Genomic DNA, 12,370 nt, shown 5'->3' with positions numbered 1-12,370 from the left:
AGGGAGATAGTGTAGAGAAGACAAAGCAGAAATAGAAATCAATGCAGAAGGCTGTAGAGTTTCAGCATGATAAAACTCTAAGATTTGTAAAAGCACTACATCGAGGCACTTTAAGGCAGGATCTACAAGAAGTATGGAATTCTTTAAATGCCCGTAATTCCAAGAAAGAATAACATCAGTATGGGAAAACCAAGAAATGCTTATTTGCACTTTATCAATTACAGGTGGGCATTGCCTGTGGTAATTTAACCCCATGTAGAAGCTAAACCCCACAGAACCCCTTTGCTCACCTCTCTCAGTCAGACATGAACAGAAGAACAAAAATGCAAGAAAATTTGTGACTAAGACAGTTTAGTAAGTGAAAGAAAGAGGAATAAAACACCACACCCACAATAAAAAACAAGAGAAGCAATGCAAAGGCAATCACATACAACTTCCCACAAGAGAAGTGGTACGCAGCCAGTCTCCAAGCAAAGGCTACCCCTCCAAAGGGAGGAGGGGCAGGAATGGGACACAGAGAAAGCCTGAACACTGTAAGCAATAGCCAAAGCCCTGCTGGCTTATCAACACTGCTTTAGTCACAAATTCAACACACTCCAAGATAAAAGTTGATGTGGAGAAGTGGCTGAACTGCATGCAAGACAGGCACAGCACAGCATCAAAGACCAGCCTCTCAATGGTGAATGATGTTGCAGGGTTTAAGAATACACTGCACCAGTCCTTATAACAAAGTAATTTTTCTTTAATCAGCATAAATTCACATATGAAATATATGCTAAAAAGTTTAATTAACCATACCAGAAGATTACATGACAGTTCAGCAACTATGTGTCCATACAAAAATATTGTATTTCATGTGACCTAAAGGACATATCTGTACCAGATACAAAATATTCCTTGGTGAAAGATGCAGGTACTAGTCAGAGCTCTAAAAAATAATGTAATGTTCCCTTTTTGTCTGATCCCATTTTAAGTCTCTCCTACTCCTTATTCCTGAGGTAGCAGCTATCACCTACCTAAAAAAATCCACCCTCTTCACATGAAATATAATTCAGCTTGGAGAACACACAGAAAACTTATCACCAAAGCTGGACACAAACATGAGAAACTTTTAAGTAATGCAGCAGAAGAATTCCCTGTCTGTGTAGTGAGGCAACATAGATAGAATTCTCCCTTGTATCTTCTAAGATAGTCTGCAGACTTGGAGATTGACAGCATTCCTGCTTTTTTCCTCACCACTCCACCTTGATCATTCCCCTTCCTGCCTTTTATTTTTCCTCTAAACATCCCAGCAATCCTCTCAAATACCCAAAACCCCCACTATCCTTCTAAAAATTCCATAGCAATCCACTTTCCTTCTCATCAGCCTCAGCTGACACTCCTCAAGAACACACCTGAGAAGCTCCTTCTGCAGCTCATCATCATTGTGTTAGGAGTTCTGGCCTTTGCTACTGACAGCACCTCTTCCTGTTTGTGCATCTGTGCACTCAGTTTATCATTCTTGCTGGTTTCTACCTTTGCCTTTTGTGTTGAATAACTGCTAAATCCACATTCTTTCAGTTTGCTTAAAAAACCTGATGGGTTCAGTCAAAGCCAGACAGCAACAACCCGGTAAACAAAGAGGCTAACATGTATCAGCAAATCCACCAGCCTAAGGAAATGATTCCTACAGTGGGACAGAGGGTTCCTGAATCACCATCTTGGAAAGGTTGAAACATTCACAGTGACAAACGCAAACACAGTCTCTCAAGTATCTGAAAGAGCTCATGCAGATGATAATACATCACATGTGCTGCAAAAAGCATTTTCAGCAACCTCAGTCTCCATGAACCAGGCCTCTCTAGCCCATAAACCACATGCCTTTCCTACCAGATGACTTGACTTGTGTTCAGCAGCTGACAGAGTTCAAACAAAGTCAGTTCAGACAAAGCAGACTGCAAGAAACATGCTCTGACTATCACTCTGATGCCTGCTAATGATAAAGGGTATTTTTTGGCCTAATGACTTTATCTAACTGCCTCTGTCTATCCTAGTTCAGTTCTGTAGAACACAAAGAGAAAGCAGACAATAATTTTGTGTTTGGCTCTCAGTAATTGCCTTTCTTTTCATTTCTATATCATATGATGATTCAAATCTATTTCCTCAACCAGAAAGGTTTCTCTTATATCAGTTAGTCTGGGTAACCCTTTATAAAGAAGGGAAACCCAAAAGACCTTCAAAGAAATAGAAATCAGCAAATGACAAAGACGCCAACACGTCAGTTTTAGAAGCCCATGTTTGTCCCTGGCTGGTCCTGCCCTTGTTTTCATACTGTTCCAGATCTAGCAAGAGAAACAGCATCTCTCTGCGCAGGTCCTGGGCTCACACTAAAGGTCCCTCCACCTCCCTCTTGAAATGAAATTAACTCATTCCACACAGCACAGGGCAGCTGAGGGACAGTAAATCAAAGTGTCCCAAGGATGCATAAAATTGTTTAATTGCTCCAGGAACAAGGAGAAAGTGAAGAAAAACAGGATATTAAATAATGAACAGCAGCAGTAAGGAAACCAGGAAAACTGCAGCATGACTAAGACCAATCTTTTCTTGCACTAACAATTATCTTTCACATAAAATATGAGCTGAAGTCAGCACAATTTTTATGAACATGACCTGCTTCCTCTGGTGATATTCCTACATTTCCTGTGAAGCTCTCCATGGCCACAACAATTCTCACAAGCCAAGACAAAGCACTCTTCACCTAAGTGAGGATTTCTAGCTCTGCTGCAAATGGCATTTCACCCCTGCTCTTGACACTTGCTAACCTTTGCAGTCCACAGGGAATGATAACCTGCAAAATGTAGCCTTGCAATACTACCATGCTTACTTCTATAATTCAAGTCGCACAGGGGAGGTTAAGACCAGTTATCAGGAAAAATTATTTCACCAAAATGCTTGTCAAGGACTGGAACAGGATGCCCAGGAAAGTGGCTGCATTGCCATCCCTGGAGGTATTTAAAAGACATGCAGATGTGCTGTTGCTGAGGGACATGGTTTAGTGCTGCACTTGATGATACAGGTCTTTCCAAACCTAAATGAGTCCAAACTCCAGTGACAGAGCACAATCGCTAGAGCAGTTTGCCAGGTAACCCAGCCCAGGAGTCTCCCCTATGTCAGGACATTAGCTATCTTAGAAAAAGCAGCTTCTTGCTCTGACCACCTTCCTTTGAGTGCCATGCAGCACCTCTTCCAAGCCCTAGGACAGTCAGAAAACTGGCTACACACAAAGCCACTGGCTGTATCAACCAAACACTCATTTAAACAAAAGCCACTATTGCATTACATGGCTAGTTTGATAGCATAAATTCCAACTCTAATCATCATCTCATGCTTCCAAAAGGTTCTTATCAGTTTCACCAAGGGATCCAAAAACAAACATCCTACATTAACAGTCATGCCATGGCCCTGCAATGCAAAAATGGGCAAGCAGGGCCTTGGAACACAAAGCAGACTGCAGCTGATGCAGAAAGGCAACTTGCAGACTGGAAGGAGAAATGACAAATTTTACTCAGCCCGTAACAAGTAAGGTGTCAGTGGAATTACTGCTATGACAGATGAGTATAGGCAGCATTAAGACATAACCTGAAACATTATGCATAATTCTGACCCATTCAGGGAAGATTAATTCCAACTGCAAGAGGGCAAAGAAAGCCTGAGACCATACCCAGAGGGAGAGCCTACTGCTCAAAAAAAAAACCGGCAAGCCAAGACAAAATGCTAATAGTCTGCCAAAACAAAGCAGAGAAGAAACAGTCTCTATCTCTCTCTTTAAAATGAGAGCAGAAGAGAAGAGCTATTTTAACTAACAATATTATGATAAGTACAAATGGGTACAAATTAGTCATGATTAATGTTGGCTTAAAGGCTGAATAATGTTCCTAGACTCATTACTAGAATGAGGCTCAGAAACTGCCATCTCTTTTCCTTACAAGTTTAACTTGTAGCTTGCTAAATTTTTTACGTACCCTTTACTATTCTGCAAGAGCAGGAGTAGAATATGACTTGAGAGATGTCACCCAATTCTAAGCCACAAACACTTGTAAAAACTTTCCAATCACTATTCTTAGTTTCCTATGAAACAGTGGAGCTCAACTCAAGTGCTTTAAACTTGTTATATAAACCAACCCCCAAATTTTATTATACAACGGCTCAAATCCCAGGCTGGCTTAGCTGCTATGCATCAGACTCAAGATCTGTTTGCTTCAGTGTAAATACAATTTTAGTTTTATATTCTCACAAGTCAGACATTCAACAGTTCTAAAAAAAACCAGAATACCTGCTGAAAGTACATGCTGTTTTCCTTTCAGAAGTGTTCAAATAAAAGCTTACAAAGGCATTGTAACAAAGTTATAATACTGCTCACCCTAAGAATTTATTATGAAGCTGACAACACATTTTTGAAGCTCCAGTTCGTCAGACAAAGCAACAATTTCAAAAAAATATTATATTTTATTCTTTTGATTTGTTTTAAAGTCCTAAATGGGCATAAAAGAAGCCTGACAACACAAAATGTCAAGTGGAAAAAAACCCCATATTTCTTTTTATCTTCCACAGTTTCTAAAATAAGTGAGTCTTATGTGATGTCACATGCAAGTCAATATTTATTAGCACCTTTTAATTCCAAACACATCTGAAGTATTAAAAGAAGTGTTACTAAATGTTCTCTCAAAGTAAGGAGGTGGGTGAAGAACCCAGATGAGACAGACACTGGATGTTAAGCTTCAACAAATTCTGCTGTTCACAGAAAACATCATGATTCTCAAGGATTCTAATTACAACATTTAGTCAGCATCTTCATCCCACTGTCACAGAACTAAAAACAGTGCTACGCTCCCTTCACACAAAATCTCTCAATAACACTGTCTTCAGATCAGTAATGTAGCTGGGTAAGTACTCAGTCAAAACTGATATTTTACATACCATGTTAGTATTAAACTAAAGCATTTGAGAATCATTAAACATGCCAAAAGGAATCAAATTAAACATCTGTCTTCCTCAGTACTTTGTCACCTTTCCCTTCATGGAAAGACTGTCAAGAAACCATAACATGCCCTCAGACATGAGGAGGGTTTGGTCTTTCTCATGGGAAACTGCTTTCACTGTTAATGTGGAAGGGACATAACAACCCCCATAACGTGAGGAACCTACACCCAACTATTGCTCATTGCCATACAGCTGGTTCAGAACCTCTTCAGGCAAGCTCACTTGGGAGAGTTATTTGTTCCTTACCAGGGGAAGGTGTTGAAGAGGGTAAATCCTGGTTTCACCCAGTTTTAGCTTCTGCCTCATTGGGTCCCTCTGGCTGCTGGAGGATGCAGAGATCACAGTCATCCTCAGACCGGCTATGAAAGAGCCTTTACAGCCTTCTTCCATCTCTTCCACTGGCAGAGGGAAGAGAGACCTGATAATCAATGGTGAGACACTGTTGTCACCCAGGGCACCGAAGGCCCAATGTGTGAGAAGGACCAGTTACCCTCTAGAGGAGCCTCGTCCACCAAAGTCAACTCAGGCAAGACCACTCACCAAGAGCAGCTCCCTTCTTACTTGCCATGGGGGCCGGGCCTGCTGCTGTGTCTCTGTGTCTACCTCTGCCACCCTCCAGGTGAAAGCCATGGGGACAGGGCAGATGCAGAGATGAGCAGGCCTGCTGCAGAGGCTCTCCTTTTCACAGGAGTTCTGTTAAGTAACAGCACATCCAAAGGATGGTTCAACTCTGCTTGCTCACTCCACAAAACTGTTCTTTTGCCCTTTGGTGAAGATGAATGTCTTACAGTCACACTATCACTAGATCCAACACAGAGGACATCATCTTTTGTGATAACAGTCTGCATTTGTTACAGGAAACATAAAATCCTAAGAATGCCTCCAAGGCAGACCTAAAGAGCAAAAACAACCAGAGAAGTCAGCTGCTTATTGTTCTGTAGTTTTCTGTTCCATCCCTGGCAGCCTCAAGGCTGTTTTAACTCACACAAACTGGATATGGTGTTTAAAGGACACCAACTCAGACAGGAGACAGCCAGAGCACTGTCCACCTCAGATCTGCACTGTCACTTTCACCATTTCCATCACTGAAAGCATCTCCTACGACAACCAGCACATGCTCTTCAGAGCCAAGACAAAAATTAATGCTATCAGGTATTTCTGTGGACATAACCAGGCACCAATAAACAAATTACATGGAAAACTGGTAAAAAGAAAAAAACAACAAAAAAAAAACCCTCAAGGCTCCCTCAACGAAACAAAACAAAAATCCCAAACAAAACCTCAGCCTAAGCCAAGTCCTTGCTAGCCAAAGGAAACATATGCAAGCAAAGTACTTGCAAACCTGCTAAAGCAGAATGAAAAATGCTTATCAACACAACACATTTCAGCAAGTGACTTGGTTGCTTCAAAAGCTAGGACTTCTGCATAGGAAACTGTCCAAGCCAAAATCCTGAAGCTCTGTTTAAAGCCTGGTTAACTACTTCAGCTTTCTACAGCCTTGAAGAATTATCCTGCTTTGCAAACTGTGAAATAGCATTTGCTGCACTATTCCAGGTGGATAGACTTTAATGACTTTCTTCCACGTGATTAAATCAGAAGATGAGGAATCAGTCATGTGGGCTTGTACATTCTGCATATTTTTGTACAAATCTTCTCACCATTCCATCTCTCTGCTCTCCCATCTACCACAAATTACACTCGTCACATGCTGAACGTGCAGTTTTTAGTGCCTGCTTAAATCCTCAGAAGTGAAATTGCAGATCACAAAACAGATACCCAGTATAGCAGGCAGTGCACAGATCTGCAGTGAACAAGATATGAGCAGCCAAACATTCAGTTAAAGTTCTGAAAGAGGCAGGATTCACAAATGTTTACCATGGTGGATGAATGGGGCAAAGATAAGGAAAAATACAACTCTTCAACTAGCTTGATGTGAAACATATTGATTCAATTAGCACAGTAACTGTTAACTCCACCAAGTAAACAGATGGTTGAAGAAAATCAAAGTTCAAATGATTGAAGAAAAAAAACCCAAACAAATCACTTATTTAAACTGAGTTATAGATTTAGCTCATCCCATAACTGAATCAGACATTTGAAATCAGGTCCCTAACCTAGTTGAAACCTTTCCCTGTAACTGATGAATTTCAATAGTTACTTTATTTTTCTTACATTGGTCTCCAACTCAGATGTCTGCGTCAAACAGATGTCTTAAAAGAGTAAGTTATGGGCATTTTAAAATACAAAAGTTACTCAATACTCAAAAACTGAAGTTAGTCATCATAAGAAAAAAGCAATGGCAGAGCTGTAAAAAGAAGAGTTTCTTTGGGATTTATATCAAACTACATTCTTCCTAGATTGTCACAGAGTAGAATATACAAGCCTCAGTTCTCCAGAGAAATTGAAATGGATATGGCTCATATGCAAACCAAATCATCCTAGTTCCTCCTAACACCACCACGCTCTTTAACGCACTGACGTTAATTTGGATAGTCCAGAACACATTGTAACAAAGTCTGGCACACAGCCTTGACTTTTTAAGTACAACAAAAAATAATTTTGTTAATTATATGTACAGATGACAGGGTATAATACTGCTGGTTAACTCAGCAGCATTTTCACATATGTTACATATACTCACACCATCAATAAAAACAGTATGATTATTAACATCATCAATTTGATTCATTTCCATAGGAGGTTCATTTTGCTCCTTTTATAATATTAATTGATAGAAGGGTGGAAAAAATATATTTAACAGAATTAAAATAAACAACATCATTCCAGGGGGAAAAAAATTCTCCTGTACACTTCAAACAGCAACATCAAAAGAATGGCAAGAAACCAATTCAAACCCGAAGTCCATGGTGAATTATTAATTCAACTGAAGAAAAATTCAACCACACTATTAGAAGTCAGAAGCCTGGAAACATAACCACAAGCAAAGTCAACTATAGCTCAAGAAATATTGCTTCAGGTTTCTCCTTCTATTCCTACACCTGCTTTTGGCTCCATGCTTCTCTTCGCTCTTGATACCTGCTTTCTTGGCATCTTTGGTATTTGCACTGTGCTCCCTCCTTCCTTCACCAATCCTGTCACACAAGGCCATGAGTTGTACTGCTCTTCTCTTCCAAAGGCACATGTTGCAGCAGCTTAGAGCATGGAGAAAGAGCCCCTGCTGCTCGCCCCTTTTCCATCAATACTGGGGGACCTTGCTGCCCAAGAAGAATGAGGCCAAATCTTTGCTGCCTGTCAGCCAAGTTAATGATTCTTATAATGCACAGACACTGAGTTACGGTCATAGACAGAGCAGAGACACCTCCCAAACACCAGTTAGGCTTCTCCTGCCAAGTTCAAGCAGCACAAACTCTTCAAATCTTTTTAGGTAAATCACTGCAGAAAGACAACAACTTAGCCCAAATCCCTCTGAAATGGTAGCTGACATTTCCTAAAAGCATTCAGCTTGAGTCACAGTATTTGGAAAACTTGTGCCCAAGTGGCTGAAAGCAACAAAATTTAAGACCCTGTTTCCTGCTCTTTTAATTCAGAGGGGCAGAGGGCTCAGCTTTCACCATTGGACAAAAAGAGCATCTTGTAAAGAATATTCTTTGTGCTTCTTTTTCACCTCTGTTCAAGAACTAATGTTTTTGACATCACTAAGCCAACTGGAATTTGACTAAGTGGGAAAGCCTAGTACTCACTTTAGTCAATGAAAATGAAATTTAGGGTGAAATTTTACACTCTTGAATATGGACTGAAAATAAACTATTCTCTTCCCACACACACCCTAAGTAAGTTAGGCGCATTTCGTTTTAGTAAGCAATTTCATTTAAAACAAGGAACAAGGAACCCAAGCAGCAGTAAAACATAAGAACATACAACAGGTAAGCTTCATAATACCAGGTTTTCCACTATTTCTTCCCAAGCTTCTCACAAACCATAACTAGACATAATTGACCAGTTTCTAACATGAAATACACAAATGTAAACCTGAAAAACTAAAGAAAATGTTTGAATAGCATTCACGGCTGTATTACAGCCTCCAAGGCAATAACAGCCTCAGTTTATTCACTTAAACAGAAGTTAAAATGTTTTAATCATTGTAAGCCAATAAGAACTAATTTCCTTAGAAAAAGAACTGAATACTAAAAGTCAGACCAAATGTGACATTTAAGTCACTAATGCCAATGGTGTTTTTAAACTGCTGCATTTAAATATAACTTGCCCTGAGGCAGGGAGTAAATTGCAACTTAAAAACACTGTCAGTTTCAGACATCAAACATAACAGGTACATAAAATCTCCCATGACATTTGTACTTACTTTATACCCCTATGATAAAAACATAGCACCCACAGTAGAATAACATGACTGAGCAGAAAAAAATTCAGCATGCACGCAAATTAATAATTTTAGTCAGTTTATTTGCAAGTAAAAACAACTGTTACTTACTGCTATTTCTCTGCATGCAGACATGGAAATTCCAGTACCTTCTATCTGTTTTAAAGCGTAATCTTTATCATCTTTCCTGTGAAGAGAAAAAGAAATTTGGTTTGGTTTTTTTTTTTTTTTCAATTGCACCATAAATTCAAAGTGAGCTGTTCAGTACCATTCAGAGATCAGTTTCTAATTAATGCAAATTATGCATCTTATTTTCTTTTCATTCTTTATTAGTTAAATGCCTGGATATCCAGCTAAACTGTAAGCAAAACACAACACCCTGATAAAGTTAAAAAATAAGTCTGCTCTCATTAGATTGACATTACTTAAACACTTGCTTTTCTAAATGCAATGATTAAAACTTCTTCCATTTCTTCCTTCTCTTATCAGAAAGAAAACACAGCAAACAATTAGCACTAGAAATAAGACTAGGTAGGGTTTATGTCACATAAATGTATTACTCTAGGACAGAGTAAGTCTCGCCCATATTTTAATGCATTCTTGACCAGCCCAGAACTAATGTCATGTTAAAACACCTTTTCTTTCTCCTAGGTACCAAACTGCAATTGAAACTGCCAAGAATAATTTAAAAACTCCACCAGATCTTGGAGCAATCTGAAGAATCCAGAAGTGGATTCCAGTGGAAGGCGCCCCTGTCCCTGACAGGGGAGCTAGAACTGGATGATCCTGAAGACCCCTGCCAATCCAAACCATTTTATGAGTCTATGAAAGTTTGCTTAGCTTCAAATGTATGTAACACTTCTAAAAGCAATGCTGTGACCTCCCTGTACTTCAACCAGTATGTACCTTAAGAGTCACTCAATGAAAATGCAAGCCTATTAGTAACTCCAACTACCAAAAGCAAAATCGGGAAGAGATATACTGCAGGGAAAGAAGATACTGAATTCTTGCTCATTCTCAGCCTCAAAGACTCAAAACTTTTAAGAGATGGAGTGTTTGTCATTCCCACTTGTGGGCAAACATCCACAGTACTCCTGGGGGGCATGACACTTAACAGCATTGCTTCAATATCTGGAGCACTTTTATAGCCTCAAACCTCTAGGTTACATAAGAAGCCTTATTTATTTTTAATGACTCCAACTTTCACAGCCATGAAGAGCCATCCTAAAAAAAAATGAAATTCAACCATCCTTAAGGCAAATAAAACAAAGCTATAGTTAAGGACTGGGAACAAATGCACTTGTTTCTTCCAGCTCTCTCCATTTGTAAAACTTTGAATTGCTTTATTCCTACCTAAACCACACACTTTTCCCTATTCATCACCACCTAGGGAACGGTTAAAAAAGTGGGAAATTAATGGGCAAAATCTGAAGGATTTTGTTTGTTCCTCATTATGAGGAGAAAGAACAAACAGCAAGCAGACAAGAGAAGATTTCAGTAAGGGGCCTATTACATGGATGCAGTGAGATAAATGCTGTATATTTTCTTGCCTTTTAACACAAAAAAGGAAAAAAAGAATCGGGAAGGCAATGATAGAAGGCATTAAGAATCTTCCATGTAATAAAACCCTAAAACTTGCCAGTCTGGAACAGAGACAATGTTGAGCACAAACTCTTGTGGCCAAAACAAGGTGTTACAAAATCCCCCAGCGAACATACCTCTACACAACTTAGACAAAACCAAGTTGCATGAAGCCCAAAACCAAGAAACCATTATGATATTAAGCACATAACTGCTAAACATCATAACTGCTTAATAATCATAACTGAACAGTGCAACTCATGATGTAAGAATATTACAGGGATCAAAAGCATTAACAGATTTAAGATCAAATGACACAATTTGATCTTTTGATTTTAAGCTCAAATTAACAGAAAGCCATGGTGGACAAGGAAGTTATGGACCCCTCCATGAGCAGCTTCTGAACATAACACCAAGCTGCTTTACAGCACAGAGATTTCGAATCTCCTGATCCAAAGAGAGGGAAATTTTCACAGCTAAAAATTGTTTTATCCTCTACCTGCCTTAGCGAGCAATGGCTATCTAGCTGTCACTCAACAGAACTATGAAGCAGAACAAATTGGACTATAGGCTATTCTCACTGCCCTACAAGCTCATCCACTTAGTTTTGAGATGTTTGGAGAGATCTCTATTTCAAGAAAAGCACTACCACACAGCTGCTGCTGTTACATGCAGTACCACTGACAGAACAGGGAGCAAAGTGGGCCAGACTAGAGTTCTTCTCATGGCCCTGCTGCTCATCTGCTTAGATGTCAAGGTATTTGAAGGACAAGTCAGTGTTAACATGAGGTACTACCATAAATCTAGCCATATTACAACAATGAAGCCTCCCATACACTTAAGATGGTACAACTATTTTTAATTGGTCAAATTTCTGCCAAATTAAATCTGGACTAAAATTTTCCATACCAGATGGCAGACCTTCTCCGGAAATTTTTAGGGGAAAACACCCTCAGCTGTTTCCTAGAACAAAACTGGAAGAACACTCTTTCAGCTGTTAACTCTTTCACAATCAGGGCTTTAACACTGAAACTCAACAGGGTGGCTCAAAGAACACAGCATTTGGTCTCCTCAAAGCAATGAATGAAGTCCCTGAAAAAATTAATCTTCTCACATTAAAGGCCATTTTAAGAGCTGAAATCAAGAGCTTCAAAGCCCAATCTTGCTCTGCCCTTACAGTGAGCCAGGGCTGTGGGGAATGAACTGTTTGCTTGCTTTGCTCTGCCCAGCTGCTGAATGTGGGAACCCAGACCAAGTGGCCTCTGCTGGGTCCTCAGGCTATCCATACAGTCTGGAAGAAATATAAGCATGGCAAAAAGAAAGTAAATAAATTAAGTTTAGGGATAAAACACATTTTTTAGCATCAGGCTACACTCTACTCCAGAATAACCAAAGACTTCTAAGATTTTAATGCTCTGAATTGTGCTGGCT

At 39.5% G+C, this 12,370-nt stretch overlaps 1 protein-coding gene across 3 annotated transcripts in view; it reads right to left on the bottom strand.

The window, feature by feature from the left end:
- The window catches only part of CDK8 (cyclin dependent kinase 8), a 68,774-nt gene that overhangs the window by 39,439 nt on the left and 16,965 nt on the right, over positions 1-12,370 (bottom strand). For all 3 annotated transcript variants that reach the window (XM_059838782.1, XM_059838783.1, XM_059838784.1), the window contains exon 2: positions 9,470-9,545. In XM_059838782.1, the coding sequence (XP_059694765.1) occupies positions 9,470-9,545 (76 nt within the window). The remainder of the gene's footprint in view (positions 1-9,469; positions 9,546-12,370) is intronic.

This window comes from Haemorhous mexicanus, chromosome 2, assembly GCF_027477595.1.
Source record: "Haemorhous mexicanus isolate bHaeMex1 chromosome 2, bHaeMex1.pri, whole genome shotgun sequence".
NCBI classification, from domain to species: Eukaryota; Metazoa; Chordata; class Aves; order Passeriformes; family Fringillidae; genus Haemorhous; species Haemorhous mexicanus.
This window is presented reverse-complemented; position numbering and strand designations above follow the sequence as displayed.